The sequence below is a fragment of the Leptopilina boulardi genome, unplaced genomic scaffold (genome assembly GCF_019393585.1).
Source record: "Leptopilina boulardi isolate dan_hultmark-lab unplaced genomic scaffold, ZJU_Lbou_2.1 LbouV2_55, whole genome shotgun sequence".
NCBI classification, from domain to species: Eukaryota; Metazoa; Arthropoda; class Insecta; order Hymenoptera; family Figitidae; genus Leptopilina; species Leptopilina boulardi.
Genome location: NW_026138000.1, coordinates 715868 through 740476, shown reverse-complemented (window position 1 = coordinate 740476; position 24609 = coordinate 715868). Strand labels below are relative to the sequence as shown.

General features: G+C 27.0%; 1 protein-coding gene across 2 annotated transcripts; it reads left to right on the top strand.

Annotated features, from left to right (window-relative positions):
• The first annotated feature begins 13827 nt into the window (after nt 1–13827).
• Nucleotides 13828–24577, top strand: LOC127290004 (cytochrome P450 307a1-like). Of its 2 annotated transcripts, none has more exons than XM_051318341.1 (3): nt 13828–14028; nt 20615–21406; nt 23687–24577. In XM_051318341.1, exons 1-3 carry the CDS (start codon nt 13851–13853, stop codon nt 24013–24015), a joined length of 1299 nt encoding a protein of 432 aa, XP_051174298.1. In that variant the 5' UTR covers nt 13828–13850; the 3' UTR covers nt 24016–24577. The 2 variants fall into 2 exon arrangements, with proteins under 2 accessions (XP_051174298.1, XP_051174297.1); XM_051318340.1 differs by lacking the exon at nt 13828–14028 and adding an exon at nt 18966–19522.
• The last annotated feature ends 32 nt before the right edge of the window (nt 24578–24609 follow it).

Sequence of the window (24609 nt, the reverse complement as noted above, 5' to 3'; positions counted from 1 at the left end):
TTTTTTTGCTCCGCGCACGAATACGAAATTTTGATTCTTCAATTTTTTTTTATTTAACTTTTTCAAATTCTTAACGAGATTCATCATTTTGCATTAACATAACCTCTAAAGTTATTACAATTGGAGTTTTTTTAGTTTTTAAAACCAAATAGAATAATCATATTTGATCCTTTTTGTGAATTTTTATAGTAAAGTATCAAAAACATAACCTATCATTTTTTTAACATAGTAAAAATATTATAAACATAAACTGTAATTGCTCCAAACTATCATAAACATAACCTACAACTTTTTTCTCTAATCTATCATAAACATAACCTGTAATTTGTTTGTCTCAATAACATAACCAACAAATTTTTTTATAAGGAAGGTAAAACTATCAGAAACATAACCTATAATTTTTCTCTCGAAACTATCTTAAACATAACGTACAACTTTTTGCTTCAAACTATCATAAACATAACCTATAATTTTTTATTCGAAAGTATGATAAACATAACCTCCAGTTTTTCAAATTCAAAATAATACTATCAAAAACATAACCTCTAATTTTTTTATGTCTCATTTTCACAGCAAGTTAAACTTAATTTTGAGGGAGAAAAAGATTCAATACCTAAGAATGAATAAATTTTAGGTTATGTTTATGATAGTATTATTTAAATATAAAAAATTGGAGGTTATATTTATTATTCTTAAGAGCAAAAAAATTGAAGATTATGTTTATGATAGTTGGGATCAAGAAAAATTTTAGGTTATGCTTATGTTAGTTCGGAAGACAAAATTATAGGTTATGTTTATGATAGTGTCAAACTCTTATAAACAGAACCCTATGACTGTTTAATCAAATAAAACCATCATAAACATAACCTATAATTGTATTATTCATCATTAATATTAAACACCCTTTTTTTGTTGTTGTTATTATTATTATTATTCATCATTAATATAAAACAACCTTTGTTTTGCTAACCACTTCACTTTTTTGAATTATTTTCTTACGTGTCCACTGTCGCATCTGAAACAAAAAAAAAATCAAAATACAAAACGAATTATTTAACAAAAAAACGAAATTAAAATTAATATTAAAAATTAATTATAAAATTGAAATTAATTACAGTTTTTATTTAAAAATAAATTTTCAATTTTGAGGTTATGTTAACGAACAAATAAAAAAAAGGAAATTTAATTTTTTTTTACTTAAAAAAAAAGAAAAATATATAGATACACTAATGATTAAGACACTGAATTGAAAACGATAGACATGCAGTCCCCAAGAAAATTGAAAAAAAAAAAATTAAATTTATTCAAGATTCACGGACGAATAAGTCGAATAAACATTGAAGCGTCTAATGCAACGAACAACGCAGCATAAGACTTAACGTGTCTAACATATTATATATATATATATATATATATATATATATATATATATATATATATATATATATATATATAGTATATACATATATATATTTTGATCAAGTCGAACGCGTCGGGAAAATTCATAAATAATTGATCTTGAAATGGGATTTTGTCCCTGAGACTATCCATTCATTTATTGTTTTTATATACTCTCACTGATTCCAATACGGATAGATCACCATAAATTCTATATCCTACGGAAACTTGCATACATTTTAATACCATTTTCACTTCCTGTGAAAGAATAGCATCTTCCAACATTTTCCATTTTTTATTTCAAAAAATTTAATTTAAAAAAAAAATTTTTTATTATTTATCGAATTTTTTATTATTTATTTAAAAAAAAAAAATTTTTGTTCTTAATTTATTTTTTTTATTATAGGTTGTTTATGATACTTTTTCTTTATTTATGAGAAATTATAGGTTATGTTTATGATACTTTTTTGTTAATTATGAGAAATTATAGGTTATGTTTATGTTACTTTTTCTTTAATTATGAGAAATTATAGGTTATGTTTATGATAGTTTAAAGTGAAAATAGAAAAAAAGAAACAAAATTCAAATTTTTGTTACAGGGAACATAAAATTTTTTTTTGATTTTAATTAAAATAAAAAACTTTTCATCGAGATAAAACTATCATAAACATAACCTAAAATTTGTTCTTACTTCTAAGGTCCCTTTCTTCAAGGAAGCGTTATTACGTATATTGATTTATTTATCAATTTCCTATACTGAAAAAAGGAACTTAGATGCAAAAAAAAATTATAGGTTATGTTTATGATAGTTTTACCTTACGATTAACAAATTTTAAGTTATATTTACGATATAGTTTAGAGTGTGAATATACACACCAAAAGAATCAAAATAAAAACTGATTTTGAATTTACATAATTAAAAATTAACTTTTAATCAAGTTATATAATTCAATCATAAACATAACCTATAAGTTTTTTTTGCTTTTTAGTTCCAGTTTCTTTAGAGGGCTTTATCGACTTTACATTTAATCAAATCAGGAAAATCGTAAAATTTTAGAATATAAAATTTGTAGAAACTATAATAAATATAATAATAATAATATAATAGCAATAATAATAATAATATAATAACAATAATAATAATAATAAAAATAATAATTATCATAATTAATTGAAGAAAATAATGTATGTTTATAAAAAAAAAAAAAAATTTATAATTATAATTATTTATCATATATAGAATTAATAATGTCCCATTTTTTTTTTACACACAGATCCTTTTTCTCAATAATTTATTCCTAATTGCCGTGTTCTTTATCTCTTTAGTTCCACAATGTAGTATTTCAGGTATAGTGTATAGAACTGAATGAATGAAAGAATTCTATTCCTCGGAATATATTATCATTTCCCATTTATTAGCTATTCTAATATATTCATTTCCCTTCGTTTTTCGTGTATTCATTTACATATTTACGGTTTTTTTTTTGTTCTTAACTAAACTGATAAAGAAAAATCAATTTTTTACTTTCGATTTACAACAGAACATTTTTTTTTCTTTTTTTTAACAACTCAAGGACGACAGACAATTAATGTTTAAAAGTAGATATTTAAATTTATTATTATTATTATTATTATTATTATTATTAATACACAATATTTATATCTATTAAAAATAATAATTATAGGAAAAAATTATAGGTTATGTTTATGATAGTTTGAAGTTTAAAATAATAATAATAATAATAATACGAAATGATACAAAATATAATTGTAGAAAAAAATTTTAGGTTAGGTTTATAATAGTTTGGAGTCAAAAATCCCACTTGGAAAAATTCCCCGGAAAGTGCCCCTTGGAGGTTCTGTCAGAATTCCACTAGAACTTCCAACGTAATTCCGTCGGAATTCCATCGGAGTTCCAAAGAATTTCCGATGGGTTTCCGATGGAATTAGGACTCTAAAATTTTTGAAAAAAAAAATTAATCGGAATTCCGTCGGAATCTTATTGAAAATTCTTTGGAACTCCGATGGAATTCCGACGGAATTACATTAGAAGTTCCGGCGGAATTCTGATAGAACCTCCAAGGGGCACTTTCCGGGGAATCTTTCCAAGTGGGATAATTATAATAATATAACTATATAGCAAAAAATTGTAGGTTATGTTTATGATTGTTTAAAGTTTAAAATAATAATAATAATACAAAATATAATTATAACGAAACTTATAGGTTATGTTTCTGATTGTTTGGTATTAAAAAAAAATAATAATAACAATAATAATACAAAACATAACTACAGAAAAAAATTATAGGTTAGGTTTATGATAGTTTGTAGTCAAAAATAATAATAATAATAATAATATAAAATATAATTATATAAAAAAAATTGTAGGTTATGTTTATGATAGATTGAGGTTAATAATAACAATAATAATAATAATTTTTTGCAATTTGTGAAAAATTGACATCAAAATCTACAATCGTTTTTTGTGTCAAAAAAATAAGAGATGTTTTGATTCACGCGCGTAAGCACAAAAGAATGTAAATAAAGAGTAAATTAGGTTAGTGGAATTGTCAGGTATATATGAAGGTGTTTTCGATCTAAAAATCCACTTTCTTTTTTTTCTAGAATCATCTTATATATATATATATATATATGTGAAAAATTTGAATTTCATAAGCATCAAACAAAAATTGCGTGTGGTGATATAATATGATAATTATTAATTAATTTCCGAAAAACTATTTTCTTTTCATAAAATTTAATTTTTAATATTAATTTCATCATAGCTAAATTGTCACTGATGCAAATAATTTAGAGTACACGTATATACGCGGAAATTTATGTTATTTACTGCAGCGAATAGAGGTTATCGATCTGATGACATCCTTTCTCTTCTAATTCTCAGAATTTTTCGCATATAAAAATTTGTTACATGATTTTTTTTGCAATATTAGACAACAATAAATGTGACGCAATTTTTGAAAACGGAACCTAAAAAAATTATATATCTTTATGATCGTTTTATCTTGATTTAAAGTTTTCACTTTTAATAAAAAAAAAAAAATTTTTTTTCTATTTTATGTATATGATAAAGACAAATATTTAATATTTTTTATTGTATTTTAATTTTAAACTATCATAAACATAACCTATAATTTTCACTTCAAACTATATTATAAACATAACCTATAATTTTTACTCTAAACTATCATAAACATAACCTAGAATTTTTTATTCTAAACTATCATAAACATAACCTACAATTTTTTGCCTTAAATTGTCATAAACATAACCTAAAATTTTTACTCTCAACTATCAGAAACATAAGGAATAATTTTTCTATTAACGTAAAACTATTATAAATGTAACTTAAAATTTTTTTTTGCTTCAAATCTATCATTAACATAACCTATAATTTTTTTGCTTCTTAGGTCCGTCCCTTCAGAGAATATATGGGGATTCCCTATATTTGGATCAATTTGGAATCAGGATTTTTTTTAAAACACACGTAAAACAAATTACCAATGTAAACGGAACTGGCAGAGTATAGGTAGATAAAAATCTTTCTGACTAAGAATAGCGGTACTTTCTTTTTTTTTTTTTTTTCTTATTTGAAGACCGGCGGCCACGTGGTATACCTCAATACTTGTGATTTCGACAAGTTATGTCAAATTGTTGTCACGCTCGTAAATGCAGGTCAGCGTGATCCCTCTACTTAAAAACAAAAAAAAAAAAAAAAAAAAAAATTCGCGATAAGGTCGCACAACAAGAAAAAGTCGAAATTCGATCAATCTTCCGGAACGAATCATCAGCCAACTTTTTTTTTACACGTGTTGCAACAACCTACTTCAGTATATCAAGTAAACAATATAAAATTCAATTCTTTGCACATGTGCGTACATTACATTTATATAAGCTATTTTAGGTTCTTGATGTTTTTGATTTTTATTCAATTATAATTAATTTTCATCATATAAACATAACCTACAATTTTTTTTATAATAAAGGTTAAAAATATCATAAACATAACCTATAATTTTTTGCTGCAAATTCTAAGAAACATAACCTACCATTTTTTTGCTCTAAACTATCATAAACACATAACCTATAAACTTTTTATAATAAAAGTAAAACTATCATAAATATAACCTATACTTTTTTATTTTAAACTATCGTCAACATAACCTACAATTTTTTTGATCCAAACTAACATAAACATAACCTACAATTCTTTTATCCAAACGATCATGAGCATAATCTACAATTTTTTCCGTCAAACTATCATAAACATAAACTAAAATTTTTTGCCTCAAACTATCGTAAACATAACCTACAATTCTTTTATTTAAACTATCATGAACATAAGCTGCAATTTTTTCACCCAATTTATCATAAACATAACCTATAATTTTTTGCTTCAGACTATTATGGACATAACCTATAATTTCTTGCTGTGAACTATCATAAACATAACCTATAACTTTTTGCTCCAAACTAACATAATCATAACCTACAATTTTTTGCTCTAATCTATCATAAACATAACCTACAAATTTTTTCTCCCAACTATCGTAAATAAAACCTATAATTTTATTATTCATCATTAATATTAAACACCCTTTTTGTTGTTGTTATTATTATTATTATTCATCATTAATATCAAACAACCTTTTTTTTCCTAACCGCTTCCCTTTTTTTAATATTCTCTTACGTGTTCACTGTCGCATCTTTTAATTTTCTTACAAAATTAGGTTACAAAAGTGCGTTTATTTGATGCGTTTTGAATAAACTAAAAAAAATTTTGGTTATATTTATGATAGTTTTCCACCTTGATAAATAAATTATAGGTTATGTTTATGATTGAAAATACAAGGGATCAAAAAACAAATTCATTCAAAATAAAAAGTTATTTTGATTTTACTTAATAAAATGCGAATCAAAGAAAAATTTATAGGTTATATGTTTATGATTGTTTTATACACAAAACATAACCTATAATTTTTTTTCTCTTCTAAGTTCACTTTATTCACAGCGCGTTACTTATATATTGTAATTTAATTTTTTAACGAAAATTTAAAGATTATTCAGACCTAAAAACAAAAAAAAAAAAATTACAGGTTATGCGTGTATGATAGTTTTATAACTTGATTAAAATTCCTCATTTAAATAATATGAAATTAAAATTACTTCTTTTTTGTATATGCAATGAAGACGAACATTTGTATTTTGATCCCTCTTTGTATATTTTCACTCCAAACCATCATAGACATAACCTATAAATTTTAATCAAGGTTAAATGATCATAAACATAACCTAAAATTTTTTTGCTTCTTCTTTAAAACTTATTTTAATATTATATCGCTACTCTGTTAACAATATCCGCATTAATATTGGTAATAAAAATTTGTTAATTTACAACCTATAGTAAAAGAAAAAGATAAAAGTTAGTTTCATCGTTATCTTATACTGAAATCAACTATTGTAAAAAGCTCATTGTAATTTTTAGCAGGCGATCTCGCACGTGTTTTTGCGTGAACATATATATATATATATATATATATATATATATACAATACTCTATACTGTTACATATATAAATCCTCGATACATATTTCCATTAACTCGTGAGATAGCTTCCGCGATCCACGTGGGGAAAAAAATGAATGCAATAAAAAGTATTAAAAAAAAATCATTATTTCATTAAAATTGAACTTTTTTTTAAGAAAAAACCCAATTTTAAATATATTTTTACTTTTTTTTAAAAAAAAAATTATTATTTTTGACAATAAGTATAAAAAAAACGCCCCCTGTAACTGTAAATGATGATGAAGAAAAAATAGAATTTTTTTTAAGCTCGAAAATTATGTCACTTAGTTTCATAATGAGTGCGCATGTTATGCCAAATGGGGTAAAAATTTGCGTCTGTTATAAATGTGAAATGACAATCTCGTGCGCGCAAAGTGGCCGCCTATCGACAGCGTGTTACCATTTGAGGTTGAAAAATCGCGATGCGCGTTATGCGATCGGAATTGGAATCAAGATCCAAGGATCTATAAAAGCACTGATTACAAAATGTGTGTATGTTATTAAGAGAAAAACTGACAGAAAGAGAGAAAAATTCTGCAAAAAAAAAAAACAGAAAAATCAAGGCCGCGTTACGTACATTAATTTTAAATTTCCGTTAAAAAATTTTTTTTTAAATTTATTCCCACACTAGAAATAATATAATTGTAAATTTATTTTCTGCTTTCATTAAAGGACAAAAAATTAAATTAATTTCTATTCTAATCATTTTAGTGTATTTCTACTCCAAACTATCATAAACATAACCTACAATTTTTTGCTCCAAACTATCATAAACATAACCTACAACTTTTTATAAGAAAAGTAAAACTCATAAACATAACCTACAACTTTTTGCTACAAACTATCATAAGTATAACCTATAGTTTTATTATTCATCTTTAATATTAAACACCCTTTTTGTTGTTGTTATTAATATTATTATTCATCATTAATATAAAACAACCTTTTTTTCTTTCCGCTTCACTTTTTTAATATTCTCTTACATGTCCACTGTCGCATCTGAAACAAAAAAGAATAATTTATAAATTTTAAAACACTGATATTACTCTTTTTTTAGAAAATTTATATTATTTTGTTGTTGTTATTAGTAAAACTATTATAAACATAACCTATAATTTTTCCTCTAAACCATCATAAATATAACCTATAATTTTTCCTCTAAACCATCATAAATATAATCTATAATTTTTCCTCTCAACTATCATATACATAATCTATAAATTCTACAATTTTTCATATAGTTCTCATTAATTTGGAAAAGTATAAAAAATATTTTGTAAAAAATAAATTTTCGAATGCATTTTTTATTTTTTTAAAAATAACCGCAACAAAAAAATTTGTATTATTATAATTATTCATTATTCTTTATTTTAATTTTAATAAATAATTGAAAATTGAATTAAAGCGCACGTGCGAATCGTAAAGCACGTGCTTTCTTATTGGCAATAGTTATCTATATCTTTTTCAGTGTGAAGATTCCCACTGTGATATATAAAAAAAAAAACTGTACCAAGTTCTCGCATCACGCAGCATTGGAATTGCTCACTATTCAATAGAAACTCACTAGTTCAGGGTTGCATGGTAAAAGACAGAATATCTCAGACAGACTCATTTTTTTTTCTTTTTTTTTTTTTTTTGAAATCAAATCAGATTATCATTAATTAAACTTAAATTCATTCTTCTCCTATATAGCATAAAAAGAACATTAAAACTGAATAGAAAATAAAATCTACATTTTATTAACAAAATTCGATGAAAAATTAATTTAAAAATTTTGTCTTCAATTTAAAAATTTAAATTTTAATTTAAATTTTTTGTTTAAAAAAATTGTTTCAATTTAAAAAGAAAAATTATATACACAAGATTTAAAGTCATTATGCATGAAGTGACCCCAGTATGTTTGTTCCAATGGCATTTTATATAGAATAGATTGAGATCAAATCTTGAATTTTTGGATGATTTTTTTATTCGGTCACTATATGTCCGTGTCGACAAATTATGGAAAATTTTTTTTTTACCCAATTGCACTTTTAAATTATCAGTTAATATATATAAGAAAAAATTCTGAATTTTGTTGTATACCCAGACAAAAAATTGGGAAAAAATTTTGTTTTCAATTTTATTTAACTTTGGGGGAAAATATTGAATAAATTTTAATAATATTTTTGTTTCAAAAGAAAAAAAAAAAAAAAAAAAAAAAGCGTTTCCTTGTCGTTCATTTTGAAAATAACTTTTGGCTCTCAACTGTCTCGTTCGATTTCTTATTGACGTCGGATGCATAATCCGACGCAATAGCACGTTATCATATAATACAATTTTCAAATGAGATTCACACTGAGACGCATCTCTACTTATTTGATTTGATGATTCGAAGGACGCAAAACATCCGGGAACCATTAACCAAAATTATATTTGTGACGCGCACTGAAGAAAGGGATCTTTAAAAAAAAAATATTATAGGTTATGTTTATAATTATTTGATGAAAAAAATTGTTGGTTACGTTTACGATAGTTTAGGATAAAAAATTGCATATTATGTTTATGATAGTTTGGTAACATAACCTATAATTTTTTCCCTCTTAGCTTTGTTAATAAAAAATTTTAATTCCCAAGACTGTACACTAAAAATTCTAGACACTTTGAATATGAAAATATTATCTATTTAAATATATGATCGCAAAGAATCAGAGAGAGAGAGAGAGAAAAAAAGGACGAATTTTTAACTATTAATTCAAAATTCTGATTTTATTCTTATCTGCATCATTTACTGTGATCCTGACGTCATTTCACGTAACAGTATTGACAATTTTGAGAGACAAGGGTGATGAATGGAATTCGCAATTTTATTCAAACTCACATCGCAAAGAACATCCTGTATTCATCCAAGAGGCAAGACATAAATTGAAAGAGAAAAAAAAAAGTTTCCTTCTTTATATTAGTTTTTTAAGTACATGTGACGCGCTCTCTCTCTCTCTCTCTCTCTCTCTCTCTCTCTCTCTCTCTCTATACTCTACTTAAGAAAAGGGAAAAAGGAATGGAATCAACAAGCAATTATAGGTTTATGATAGTTTCAAACATAACCCCACAATTTTTTGCTCTAAACTATCATAAACATAACCTACAATTTTTTGCTCCAAAGTATCATAAACATAACCTACAACTTTTTATAAGAAAAGTAAAACTCATAAACATAACCTATAACTTTTGGCTCCAAACTATCATAAACATAACCTATAACTTTTTGCTCCAAACTGTCATAAACTTAACCTAGAATTTTTTGCTCTAAACTATCATAAACATAACCTATAAATTTTTGCTTTAAACTATCATAAACATAACCTAGAATTTGGTAATAAAAATAAAACTCATAAACATAACCTAGAATTTTTTGCTTTAAACTATCATAAACATAACCTATAATTTTTCGCTCTAAACTATCATAAACATAACCTACAACTTTTTGCTACAAACTATCATAAGTATAACCTTTCATCTTTAATATTAAACACCCTTTTTGTTGTTGTTATTATTATTATTCATCATTAATATAAAACAACCTTTTTTTTGCTACCCGCTTCACTTTTTTAATATTCTCTTACATGTCCACTGTCGCATCTGAAACAAAAAAAGAATAATTTATTAATTTTAAAAAAGTGATATCAATCTTTTTAGAAAATTTATATTATTTTGTTGTTGTTATTAGTAAAACTATTGTAAACATAACCTAAAATTTTTTGTAATGTAAAACAATTTGATTTTTTTTATATGTCATTTAAAATAAACTAAGATTAAAATAAGACTGATTTTAAGAAAAGATTTTGTTTGAAAGGACCTTTTTTAAAAAAAAAAAAAAACGACAGTATAAGTAGATTCCTGTAAATTCCATTTTTAGTTCAGGGACAACTTGACATTTTGGGATGATGATCGAGAGGATATATCTAGGATTTAAATTTTTGGAATATAAACAAAAAAACTAGTGTATGTGCTCTACTCTGCATCTTGTAAGTCCGCCTGCAATTCAGATTAAACTCCCGCGCATCAGGATTTTGAGAATTATGTGCATTTTGATACACACTTCACCAGTGTCGCCTGTTTGTCGTCAAAAAAAAAAACGCGCGCAGAATTCTTTTCAAAAAAAAAAAAAAAAAAAAAAAAAAAAAAAACGATAGAGGTACGCGAGGTCATCGAATTTTGGCCTCGAATGCATATCATCGAAATCTATTCCATATACCACCTACCACAAAAATAAAAATAATTCGAGATTTCATCTTGTTGCCAGGAGAGAAACAATTTTATATATATATATACATCATTTTTTAAAATTTTAATTTAATACAAATTATTTATTAATTTATAAAAAAAAATTTAACCCTTTAAAAAATAAAATAGAAAACAAAGACAATATACCCGAAGAAAAATTTAATTTTATAAAGTATATTTTTTTTTTTATAAAACATGTAAGTCTAAATTTAACTTGCGCCTTTCAGAAAACAAAAAATGAAAATAGAAATTCAATAGAATAAAGATATTTAATGTGAATATTTTTTTTGTTTTTTGGCGCAGACAAAATAAAGGCACAAATTATTCAAAATTTTTGGAAAGCAAATGTTTTCTCTGCTGCAACTTTTGTCTCACTGGCGAACTCTTTGGCGACGATCGTATTTGATTAGGCCGTTTAGGCAGATGCACCCAAAAGTCGGTAAAATTTAAAAGCCAAATGAAAGTGGCTGCATCGAATATAATCGACAATCGCGAAGACACAGAGTGAGAGAGAGACAGAGAGGCTCAATATATATATATATATATAGAAAACGAATATATTATAGAGTCTCTCTCACACATATCTGGATTTATTGTTTAGTTTAAAAGAAGAAAAGAAGAAGAAGAAAGGGGAAAAAAATATACCGTATAAAATAAAAGATTTGAAGGTTATATGGCATTTATATATATATATATATATATATATGAGAATTGAAGAGAGAAACCTCTAGACGCCGCCGATTGACCCGCGTTCATGACCTCGGTTTGTTTCTGATGTAATGCAATCTATTGTCCTAGGCTCCGACATATATTATAATGATTTTCTATAACGTTCTTTTAGAAACAAACTTTTAATTTTAAATTTTTTGAAATTATTTATTTCTGCTTTAAAGATTGTAAATTGAAAACTATTTTTAATATGGGACCTAAAAAGCAAAAGAATTCTAGGTTATGTTTATGATCTACTTTAGGTTATATAAAACGTTTTAAATAAAATCAAAACCTAAGAAGCAAAAAAAAAATAAATAAATGAATTCTCTTCTATAAAGATTTTTTTGCGACTTATCGCTAATTCAAAAAGAGAGCATCCTTGAGATGAAGATTTCGATATATATATTTTTTTTTTTATGAACAAAAGTGGCTAGGAAACAGTTACATAACCTTGAATTCCTTTCTCTTTAGCATCTGCACATATATGCGCGGAAGCGACAAAAAAAAAAAAAAAAATTCCCTGGGAAACCCAATGAAGAGTCAATGCACCATGCTTTCTAATATTTACAGACGCGCATACAATTCTGGCAATATGTCATTAACTTTTTTAGGGGATTTGCGATAAAATTTCACAATTTTTTATTTAACCGACAAAATTGCAAATAATCGAACAATCTATGAAGGGTGTAGAAAAATTGAGAAAAAAAGAAGTTGAAATTTAAAAAATAAAAAAAAAACATAACCTACAATTTTTTTGCTTCTTATAGGTCCCTTTCTTTAGAGAGCGTCATACATATGCAAAGAGATTAGGTTAGGTTTGATTTTATTGAAGTAATTTGATAATTACGTTACGCTTCAAAAAAGAAGGAGGTGAAGAAAATGAAAACAAAAAAAAATGGCGTTAATTTCTAAGGGGAAGGGAGGGGGGTGGTTTAAAAGGGGTAGTTTTTTCAGTGCATTTACGATTCGGTTTTCTAAAAAAACGGTAACGCGTTATTTTGTGTTACTTTATTGTAACGGTAACGCGTTACTTTGTGTTACTTTATTGTAACGGTAACGCGTTACTTTGTGTTACTTTATTGTAACGGTAACGCGTTACTTTATGAGTAACCGTTAAGTGTTATTTTTAAAAGTAAAAATTCAGTTTGAAAATTAAAAATAATTTTTTTTGACAATTTCAAAAAAAAAGTAGTAGGTACAATATACTTCCTAACCAACGGTATATATGTTAAATTTCTCGAATTTTTTCCACTCACTCTCTTTACGAATGAATGTAAAAGTGCACGTAGTCCGTGTATATTTTTAAAATGACTCAACCGCATTGATAAATATCAGTATTCTTAAATTAGTTTTTTCAGATGATACGATATATAAAATAAAAGGTAGGGTTGAATGAGAGTCCGCAATCGAAGAGAGGGTGAGATGAAAGAGGAATGAAGAGGCGACACACGATGAGCAAAGTACACAACATGAACTACTTTTTTACCGTTGTCACTTTTTCTCGTTCTCATTTTCGCATATTGTATACAATTCCAAGTTCGAATTCCCTCGTTAATTTTGATTTTCATTTCTTTATAAGAATCCCAAAAAAAAAATAATTATAAAACAATTTTTAAAAGAAAAAAAAAAAAAAATTTTAGAAATTTAAAATAAAGAAACTAAACCCTCTTTATGTGAGTCAATTATGAAAATGCAAATTATGCGAAAAGGAGAGTGGGAAGTGGTGACAGAGAGGTTATGTAAGAATTTTAAAATGTAACGGCGCCGACGGATAGTGACGTTAATCGTCAATCTACATGTAGCGGTCGAGCAATGCGCTCTAACGGTCATATACCTTTACATAAGTACGTTAGTATAGGTATAGGTATATATAAAAAATATATATATATATATATATGTATCCAATACAAAGTATTGTTGGCAAAAAAAAAAAAGGAGAACAGACATGCGATGGAAAAATCATTTTGCGGGATGCAAAATTTGCTTCCGATACATTTATGGAAGTTGCATTTGCCCACTTATGTGCCACGAGGATTGTTACCGAACACGTTAGACATGTAGATGCAATCGAAGGTAAAAGTTTTTTCTGTCTATGCCGCCAGCCGCACTCGTTTCTAGCATATACATTTAATTAATATATATATATATATATATATATCTGATTTAATTTTCAATTTTTTCAAATTTTCAAACTGAATTGTTACTTTCAAAAGTAACACGTAACGTTTACTCATAAAGTAACGCGTTACCGTTACAATAAAATAACACAAAGTAACGCGTTACCGTTACAATAAAGTAACACAAAGTAATGCGTCACCGTTACAATAAAGTAATGCGTTACCGTTACAAAAAAGTAACAAGCTTTTATTAATAAAAGCGTTACTGTTACAAAATAATAATAATAATAATAATAATAATAATAATAATAATAATAATAATGGCTTGTATGGTAAAAATTACATCAACCCCTTCTTTTCATCAGTGTTAGAAGAAACTTAGAAATTGATCTAAACTTTTTTACACTAGCAGACGTAACAAAACGTTTTCTAAGGTTAGAGTAATGTTACACAATATTAATATATTATTACAATGTTTTCACTATATATATATATATATATATATATATATATATATATATATATACGTAATACTGATTCAGATATATGAAAGCTATTTAGTTGAATCATATATACCTAAGAGTAATAAAAAAAATTCATAAAAATCTTTTCTAATAAATCATAATAAATATAAAAGTGTCATATAAATATATATATATATATATATATATATATATGATTTATCATGAAAATCGATAATCAGGTTTTTGAGATCTCTGTATATTTGAGGAATAAGAAAATAGCTTTTTGCGATTATCAAAACGAGCCGATCAGCAAAAAAAAGCAGACAAATAGTGATTACGTCTGTATTTCAAAGACTATATACACTATATATGATACTTCAAACATTGCGGGACTTACTCGCAACACACACACACACACACAAACGATTAATGAGGTCATGGAACGTTATGGAACGTTTTGGAACATTCTTAGAAAATCAAAACAGGGAAATTTTACTATTTTTCCAAACTTTAACATTATTATTATTATTATTATTATTATTATTATATATTATTATTATTATCATTACCAATTTTTTATTACTACATTAATATTTTGTTTTGTATTTTAATCCTCTTTGCTTATTTTCAAACTATCATAAACATAACCTAAAATTTTTTAATTGTAAGACAATCATAAACCTAACCTATAATTTTTTGACCCTTAAGTCATAATACTCTTCATTTTTCGTAAAAATTAAGTTATTATTATTATTAATATTATTATTAGTATTATTATTATTATTATTATTATTATTATTATTATTATTACTATTATTAATATTATTATTATATATTACTAATTACTAATATATAAGTGAATAATACATATTGAAAATAAATTTTTAAAATGAAACATAAAATTTATTAAAAAGTGGAGCGTATAGCAAAGTATCGACACTTGTGAATTCGGTCAACCTTGATTTGCAGAGGACCTTCGCATTCGAAGTCAGCCATAAAACTAAGAAACCCTGTCTTCAAACGTAATTTTCAACTTGTAAAGTATATCTTTTTTTTTTACAATGTCAGACTTACTTCTATTCATGGATCTCTCTTTCTCTCTCTCCACTTTGCTCGCTTAAATAATCCTACGTATCACGTCGCAAAAATTTAAATTTCAAGAGGTTGCGATTTTAATTTTTTTTTTTTCTTCATCTTTTGAAATTTGAGATTATGGATAAATATATTCTTAAAAAGGGAATAATCAGGAATATTCAAAATTATGATGCGGTTTAAAAAAAAAAAAAAAAGAAGGGGAAAAAATTATAGGTTATGTTTATGATAGTTTGGAGCAAAAAAATTTTAGGTTGTGTTTATGATATAGTTTTATCTTAATTATGATAGTTTAAAGCAAAAATTTTTAGGTTATGTTTATGATAGTTTTACCTTGATTATTAAAAAAAAAATAATAGGTTATGTTTATGATTGAAAAAACTCGATTTTGGAGTTGTCGAGAGTGTTGCTTTCCTTCTCATATACTATATAAAAAAAAAAAAACGTATACACTCACCTTTCTCTCAATTATTATACATACACGATCAACGCATTTAATCGTCAAGCGGAACCCTGCGCGATGTTGTTTTAAACTTAGTATTTTTTCCGATAAAATGACGCAAGATTTTATTTTCTCAATTACCGTTACGTGTAACATGAAATCTAAGCGGTTCAAGGGAAAAACATGAATCAGCCACATATTTTTCTTTTTTTTTTGTTTGTGAATATTAATTGACAACATAAAAAAAAAATACCAAAAAATAGTGAAATACAAAAAATTAAAAAAAAGTTGCATTTTATTTTTTTCTTTAAAAAAATAAAAAAGGGATGAAAATTTTTAAATTTTTATATAATTCAAAAAACAATTTCTCGAATTCGTATATATATATATATATATATATATAAAGCTCATGAATAATTCATTAAGATCGTGTGCCTCCGTTTTTTCCCTCTCATTGGTATATATTACTTCATCGGTATCAAGAGAGGCGTGTGTATATTATCGAGAGTCAATTTCTGGGAAGTTAGCGGGACTTCCTCTCTATAGAGAAATAACGGGGAATGTTAAAAAAAATGTCATAGGGCCAAAATTAAAACGCATCTTTGTAATATATGCAAAAATGAAAGAAAATTAATGATTCAACTCTTAATGGAATCTAAAATTGAAATAGAAATATCGTTTTTGTTACGTTCACTGAGTAAATTCTTGTTTTTCAATTTTGCAAATAATTTTTTTTTGTCAAAAATTAATTTTTCTGTTATATTTTCCTATTCTATTTAATATATTATATATTTATACACTTCAAACTATCATAAACATAACCTATAATTTTGTAATAAACATAAAACTATCATAAACATAACCTAAAATTTTTTTCTTTAAACTATCATAAACATAACCTACAATTTTTTTTTCTCTAAACTATCATGAACATAACATATAACTTTTTGCTCCGAACTATCATAAACATAACCTAGAATTTTTTGCTCTAAACTATCATAAACTAACCTATAAATTTTTGCTTTAAACTATCATAAACATAACTAAGAATTTTGTAATAAAAATAAAACTCATAAACATAACTACCTAGATTTTTTTTCTCTAAACTATCAGAAACATAACCTACAATTTTTTTCTTTAAACTATCATAAACATAACCTATAATTTTATTTCACATAATTAATTTTAAGCACCCTTTTGGTTGTTGTTGTTGTTGTTATTATTATTATTATTCATCATTAATATAAAACAACCCTTTTTTGCTACCCGCTTCACTTTTTTAATATTCTTTTACGTGTCCACTGTCGTATCTGAAACAAAAAAGAATAATTTATAAATTTTTAAAAAGTGATATCAATTTTTTAGAAAATTTATATTATTTTGTTGTTATTATACAACAGTTTACAATTTTTTATGATCGAGGTCAAAAACTATCATAAACACAACATATAATTTGTTTAATCAAAATCCTAAACTATCATAAACATAACCTACAATTTTCTATAATCTAAGTCAAAAACAATCATTCACATAACCTATAATTTTTTTGCTCCAAATTATCATAAACGTAACTTATATTTTTATTATAATTAAGGTTAATAACTATCATAAACATAACCTATAACTTCTTAATTAAGTTAAAAAACTATCATTACATTTACCGATATTAATTTGAAAATTTGAATACCTTTTTTGAAAAAAAAACTAAATTTAAGAAGCAAAAAAATTATAGGTTATGTTTATGATTGTTTTACCCCTAATTATAAAATATGAGAGGTTATGTTTCCTCTAGTTTTATCTTGATTTAAGAAAAATTGTAGGTTATGTTTATGATAGTTTTGAGCAAAACAATTACAGGTTACGTTTATGATAGTTTTAGTTGGATTATAAAAAATTCTAGTTATGTTTTTAATAGTTTGAACCAAACAATTATAAAGGTTATGTTTATAATAATTTTGCCTTGATTAAAAAGAAAAAATTCTAGGTTATATTTATGATAGTTTTGCAACCTAATTAACCTAAAAGTCAACCATAACCTATAATTTTTTTTGCATTTTCGACTACAAAAGCTTCGATATTTTCTTATATTACGTCTCTCTATAAAGTATATTTGTATTTTTTTAAGGTCCTCTAAATTTAATTATTCCTGCAACTTTTAAAACTTTATCAAAAAAAAAACCTTTTTTTTTTAAGGGTTTTCCTTTCTCACTTTTTAGACCGCACATAATGCTACTGCTCTGCTATCACTTCCTCAAATTCCAATAACGAAAGCAAAATTTTTATTCCTTTCACTGCTTCAGAATGATAATCATCTCTCGCGAGATAAGAAATGTCAAATTATCACCTAAATATTCTGAATAGGAATACCATATAACCGAAAGTGGAGGATGTATATGTTCAGAAAAAGGAGTAGAGAGAAAGAAAAAGAGAAAAAGAGAGAGAGAGATTGAGGATAAGAACCAGGTCCCCTGAAGTTATCTCCAAAAAAATTTTAAACTTGTAACATATCAGCTGTTAAAACCCGCAAAGGGCAACAGAAAATTCTCAATCACTATATACCATCATTAAAAAACGACCCTTCTGCGCAAAGAAATTCGTTATCAGTTAAAACATGTTCCCTTCTACTTTTCTGTACATCTCTCTCTCTCTCTCTCTCTCCCTGCATCTCTGGTATTCCTCTCACCTTCCTCTCTCTCTCTCTCACTTCGAAAAGCGTAAAAGAGAGAGAAAGATTTTTTTTTTTTCAAATTCATCTCTCACGGAGGGGTACTCTCTGTCGATCGTCCTGACCAATTCCATATGTATGGGGTGAGCAACGACGTAAATGTGCTGACTACATTACGCCAGCTATATAAGATAGCAGTCAACCATCCTATCCCCACAGACCGTGTCAGATCGACAAAAGGTTCACGGACAGACAGACAAACTGACACCTCGCGCAACAGTTTGTTGTTTTTTTTTCCGAAAAATAAAAAACCGGAAGAATCAAGTGCGGAAGTTAAAGTGACAAAAAGAAAAAAATTTTTTTTTTTTTTTGCTAACAATGTCCCTAATTTTGATTGGTAGTACAACTTATTTTTTAATTGCAATTCTTTTAATTGCAATTTTATTGATACTCGCCGATTATATGAGATTGAGAAAAAAAAATTTAACTGCAAAAACAATTGATAGTGTTGAAAAAATTTTACCCGAACCACCTGGACCAAAACCGTGGCCTATTTTAGGATCACTTCATATATTGGGACAATATGATGTGCCTTATAAAGCATTCGCTGAACTTGTCAAAATTTACAAGAGTCCAGTATTAAAAATGAAAATGGGTTCTGTTAATTGTATTGTTGTAAATGGATTGGAGAATATTAAGGAGGTGCTCATCAATAAGGGGGCACATTTTGATTCGAGGCCCAATTTCACGAGATATCATTTGCTTTTTTCGGGCAATAAGGAGAACTGTAAGTTTCTAAATTTTTAAAATTGCTATATAGTAATTTTAAATTTTCAATCCATTAATACTAATGGCATTTTTTTAAATGAATTTTTAACAGTTTTTACAATCTGTAACAAATTTTTATTAATTTGTATAATCTGTAATGGTTTATAAAATTTGTAATAATTTTTTAGAATTTGTTATATAATTATTACGGATTGTAGAAATAATTGTAATAGGATTGTCAAAAATTATTACAGATTGTACAAACTATTGCAAATTGTTACGAATTATTCAAAAATTGTTACAGATTTTAGAAACTTTTACAGATTGTACAAACTATTACAGATTGTACAAACTATTGCAAATTGTTACGAATTATTCAAAAATTGTTACAGATTTTAGAAATTTTTACAGATTGTACAAACTATTACAGATTGTACAAATTAGGATAAAAATTATTAGTTTTTAATAATTTATACAATCTGTTATAGTTTCTAAAATCTGTAACAGTTTGTACAATCCGTGACAATTTTTACAATCCGTAAAAATTTGTACAATCTATAACAATTTTTGAATAATTTCTACAATCTGTAACAATTTTTAAAATCTGTAAAAAAAACTTGTACAATCCGTAATAATTTGTAATAATTTACATAGAAAAAAAAATAATAATAATAATAAACGGATTGTTGTTGTTGCCTTTCAAACTCATAACACAGTTTCTCCAACTCTCATTTTCAAGATCATGATTGTCAATCATTAAGGTTAAGGTTATGCGTAACGACTTGTGTGTTAATGACCTTGCTTTCATTGCGCCATGTGAGAGTCTTTGAAATACAGAAGGGAATTTCTTCATTATTTTTTTTCTTCTTCTTCTTTTCATCACCATTTCTTTTAAAACCAGTTTTTAGGGTTTAAGTTTTCCATAAATAGAATCATTTGTACGTAATTGACTCAATTCAATTATTTATATTTCCCATTCTGTATTTTTCCCTTTTTTTTTGGTACCTTTTTGTATTTCCGTTTCTGTATCTTTTTGTATTTTTACTTTTTGTTTTCTTTTTGAAACAATCAAAAAAAAAAAAAAAAAATTTTTTTTCACTTTCTGTTTCAGCGCTCGCTTTCTCTGACTGGTCCGAATTACAAAAATCACGTCGCGAAATGCTTAGAGCACACACATTTCCACGTGCATTCACAAAAAAACATCATCAACTCAGCAATATTATTTGTCAAGAATTAAAAACCCTTATTAATGAATTATCAATAAAATCAAATGAAACAATTGAGGCAAAACCATTAATTCTTCATACGTGTGCAAATATTTTTATGACTTATTTTTGTTCAAAATCATTTCCCATTAAACATAAGGAATTCAATGAAATGGTTTATAATTTTGATAAAGTATTCTTTGAAGTAAATCAAGGTTATGCAGCTGATTTTATGCCATTTCTAATGCCATTACATCATAAAAATATGTCAAGAATGGCAAATTGGAGTCATTGTATTAGAGAATTTGTTGAGGAATGCGTTATAGAGGATCGTTTTAAAAATTGGTCATCAACAATTGAGGAGAATGATTATGTTGATTGTTTGATAAATCATGTGAAAACAAATACAGAACCAAAAATGTCGTGGAATACGGGTTTATTTGCATTGGAGGATATTATTGGTGGACATTCGGCGATTGGTAATTTTTTAATGAAAGTTTTTGGATTTTTAACAACACGATTAAATGTTCAAGAGGCGGCACAAAGGGAAATTGATCAAATTGACAATTTTGAGTGTACTATTGGATTGGAATATAGACGTTCTTTGCCCTATATTGAGGCTATTATTATGGAGACTATTAGAATTATTGCTAGTCCAATTGTACCGCATGTGGCAAGTCAAAGCAGTTCGATTGCTGGTTAGTATAGAATTTTAAAATTTATTTCTAATTTTAGCCAAAAAAATCTATTAATTTCCAAACAGTTGCGTTCGAACCTATTAATTTTCAAACAATATCATTCGAATTCATTAGTTTCTAAAATCATCCAGATTTATTAATTTCCAAACAGTATAACAATCGGATTTTCTAGTTTCCAAATATCCAGACCTACTAATTTCCTAAAATTTCCAACCAAATCATCAAAATTTTACTTCCTCTACAGAAACTGTTTTCCAAACTAAAATTTTGACCAAAATCTACATTTATATCATCCCTAATAACACAAGATTTCTTGGGATATATTGATAATATCCCGCAGATATCCTAGGGATGTCCTATGGATATCAAAAGGATCTCTTAAGGATATTCAAAAAAATCGGCGGTTTGGATATCCTTTGGATATCTGAGGATATCCACAGGATATCTTCTGGATATCTCTATAGACTTTCATAACAGATATCCCATAGATATCGTCAGGATAACCCACAGATATCATCAGGATATCCTATGGTTATCCTACGATATAATATCCAATAGATATTTTGTGGATATCCTATGGATGTCCAGTTGATGTCCCACGGACATCCTGAGGATATCCCATGGATATCCTGCGGATATCCTGCGATACAATATCCAATAGATATTTTGTGGATGTCTTAGGACTATCCTATGGATGTCCTGTTGATGTCCCACAGATATCGTGCGATATAATATCCAATAGATATTTTGTGGATGTCTTAGGGATATCCTGTGGATATCCTGTTAATGTCCCACAGACCGGCGGTTTGGATATCCTAAGGATGTCCTGTTGATGTCCCACTGATATCCTATGGATATCGTGCGATATAATATCCAATAGATATTTTGTGGATGTCTTAGGGATATCCTGTGGATATCCTATGGATGTCCTGTTGATGTCCCACAGACCGGCGGTTTGGATATCCTGTGGATATCCTATGGATGTCCTGTTGATGTCCCACGGACATCCTGAGGATATTTCATGGATATCCTATGGATATCCTGCGATATAATATCCAATAGATATTTTGTGGATGTCTTAGGGATATCCTATGGATGTCCTGTTGATGTCCTGTTGATGTCCCACGGACATCCTGAGGATATCCCATGGATATCCTGCGATATAATATCCAATAGATATTTTGTGGATGTCTTAGGGATATCCTATGGATGTCCTGTTGATGTCCCACGGACATCCTGAGGATGTCCTATGGATATCCTGCGATATAATATCTAATAGATTTTTTGTGGATGTCTTAGGGATATCCTGTGGATATCCTATGGATGTCCTGAGGATATTTCATGGATATCCTGCGATATAATATCCAATAGATATTTTGTGGATGTCTTAGGGATATCCTGTGGATATCCTATGAATGTCCTGTTGATGTCCCACGGACATCCTGAGGATATCCCATGGATATCCTGAGATATCCTGTGGATATCCTGCGATATAATATCCAATAGATATTTTGTGGATGTCTTAGGGATATCCTGTGGATATCCTATGGATGTCCTGTTGATGTCCCACGGTCGGCGGTTTGGATATCCTAGGGATATCCTATGGATGTCCTGTTCATGTCCCATGGACATCCATAGGATATTTTATGGATATCCTGCCATATATCATCCAATAGATATTTTGTGGATGTCTTAGAGATATCCTATGGATGTCCTGTTTTTGTCCCACGGACATCCTGAGGATATCCCATGGATATCCTGCGATATAATATCTAATAGATATTTTGTGGATGTCTTAGGGATATCCTGTGGATATCCTATGAATGTCCTGTTGATGTCCCACGGACATCCTGAGGATGTCCCATGGATATCCTGAGATATCCTGTGGATATCCTGCGATATAATATCCAATAGATATTTTGTGGATGTCTTAGGGATATCCTGTGGATATCCTATGGATGTCCCACAGACCGGCGGTTTGGATATCCTATGGATATCCCAAGATATCCTGAGGACCATTCTAGGATATTGGCCATTGATATGGATATCCTATGGATATCCTAGGGATATCCTTTTGTTATGAGGGATTCGGACCCATTTAATTTTCAAACAGTAACATCCGTACCTACTAATATCCCAAAATTTCCCACCAAATCATCAAAATTCAGCATTACTTCGGTAAAGAAATTATTTTTAAACCAAAATTTTGACCAAAATCTATACTTCCAATATTCAAAATCGCACTAAAATAAAACTATATCAATTCCCTTATATTTCCAGGTTACAGAGTGGAGAAGGATACATTTATATTTTTGAATAATTACGATTTAAATATGTCCGAGGAATTATGGACAAATCCATCTGAATTTATTCCCGATAGATTTGTACGCAATGGACAATTACAAAAACCAGAACATTTTTTGCCATTTGGCGGTGGTCGAAGATCGTGTATGGGTTATAAAATGGTTCTCTATCTTAGTTTCTCAACAATTGCGAGTGTTTTGAAAAATTTTACAATTCTACCAATTGAAACTGCAAACTATAAAGTGCCAATTGGTAATCTTGCACTACCGGAAAAATCATGGAGTTTTAGATTTGTGAGACGATAAAAAAAAAAAAATCAATATGAAAGAAAAAAAAAAAAAAAAAAACTGTCACTCTTCGCTGGGAATGTGAAAAGTTTCAGAAATATTCAAATTTTTCAACAAACCTCCGTATTATTGGACGAACTCTTTTTACTAAATTAAAAAAAAAAAACAAACAAACAAAAAAGTAGCAACGTCCCTGTTACGGAAGGTTTAAAAAAAAATGCGAATTCCTTACGGAAACAAATCAAGAGCTTTTTTTTTTTGTCAAATTTTTTGTAAAAAAAAAAAAAAAATTTAATTTGACATTTCTAAAAGAATAAAGCTCAAAATTTTTTTGTTTAAATCTGGGGAAAGAAAAAAAAACCGCATACAATATAGGAATGATATTATTATTCTTGAAAAAAAAAAAAAAAAAAAATCAGATCGCTTTTTTTTATTAGGGAAAAAAAAGCTTCTGAATTATAAAGAAAAATGTGTAGATTATTATTGTAATATTTATTATCAGATTTTGTATAGATATATAAAGCATTTAGGAAAAATGTTATCGTTCTCGTTTGCATTTTTGTAAAATAAATGCGAAAAATATTCGCTCTCATTATTATTTATATTATTATT

What these genes read in the sequence shown, in the direction of transcription:
- LOC127290004 (XM_051318340.1), top strand. Translation starts at nt 19,114, where the DNA reads ATGTCCCTAATTTTGATTGGTAGTACAACTTATTTTTTAATTGCAATT. An exon ending in TTCGGGCAATAAGGAGAACT is followed by an intron (nt 19,523 to 20,614) that starts GTAAGTTTCTAA and finishes TTTCTGTTTCAG; the next exon opens with CGCTCGCTTTCTCTGACTGG. An exon ending in TCAAAGCAGTTCGATTGCTG is followed by an intron (nt 21,407 to 23,686) that starts GTTAGTATAGAA and finishes TTATATTTCCAG; the next exon opens with GTTACAGAGTGGAGAAGGAT.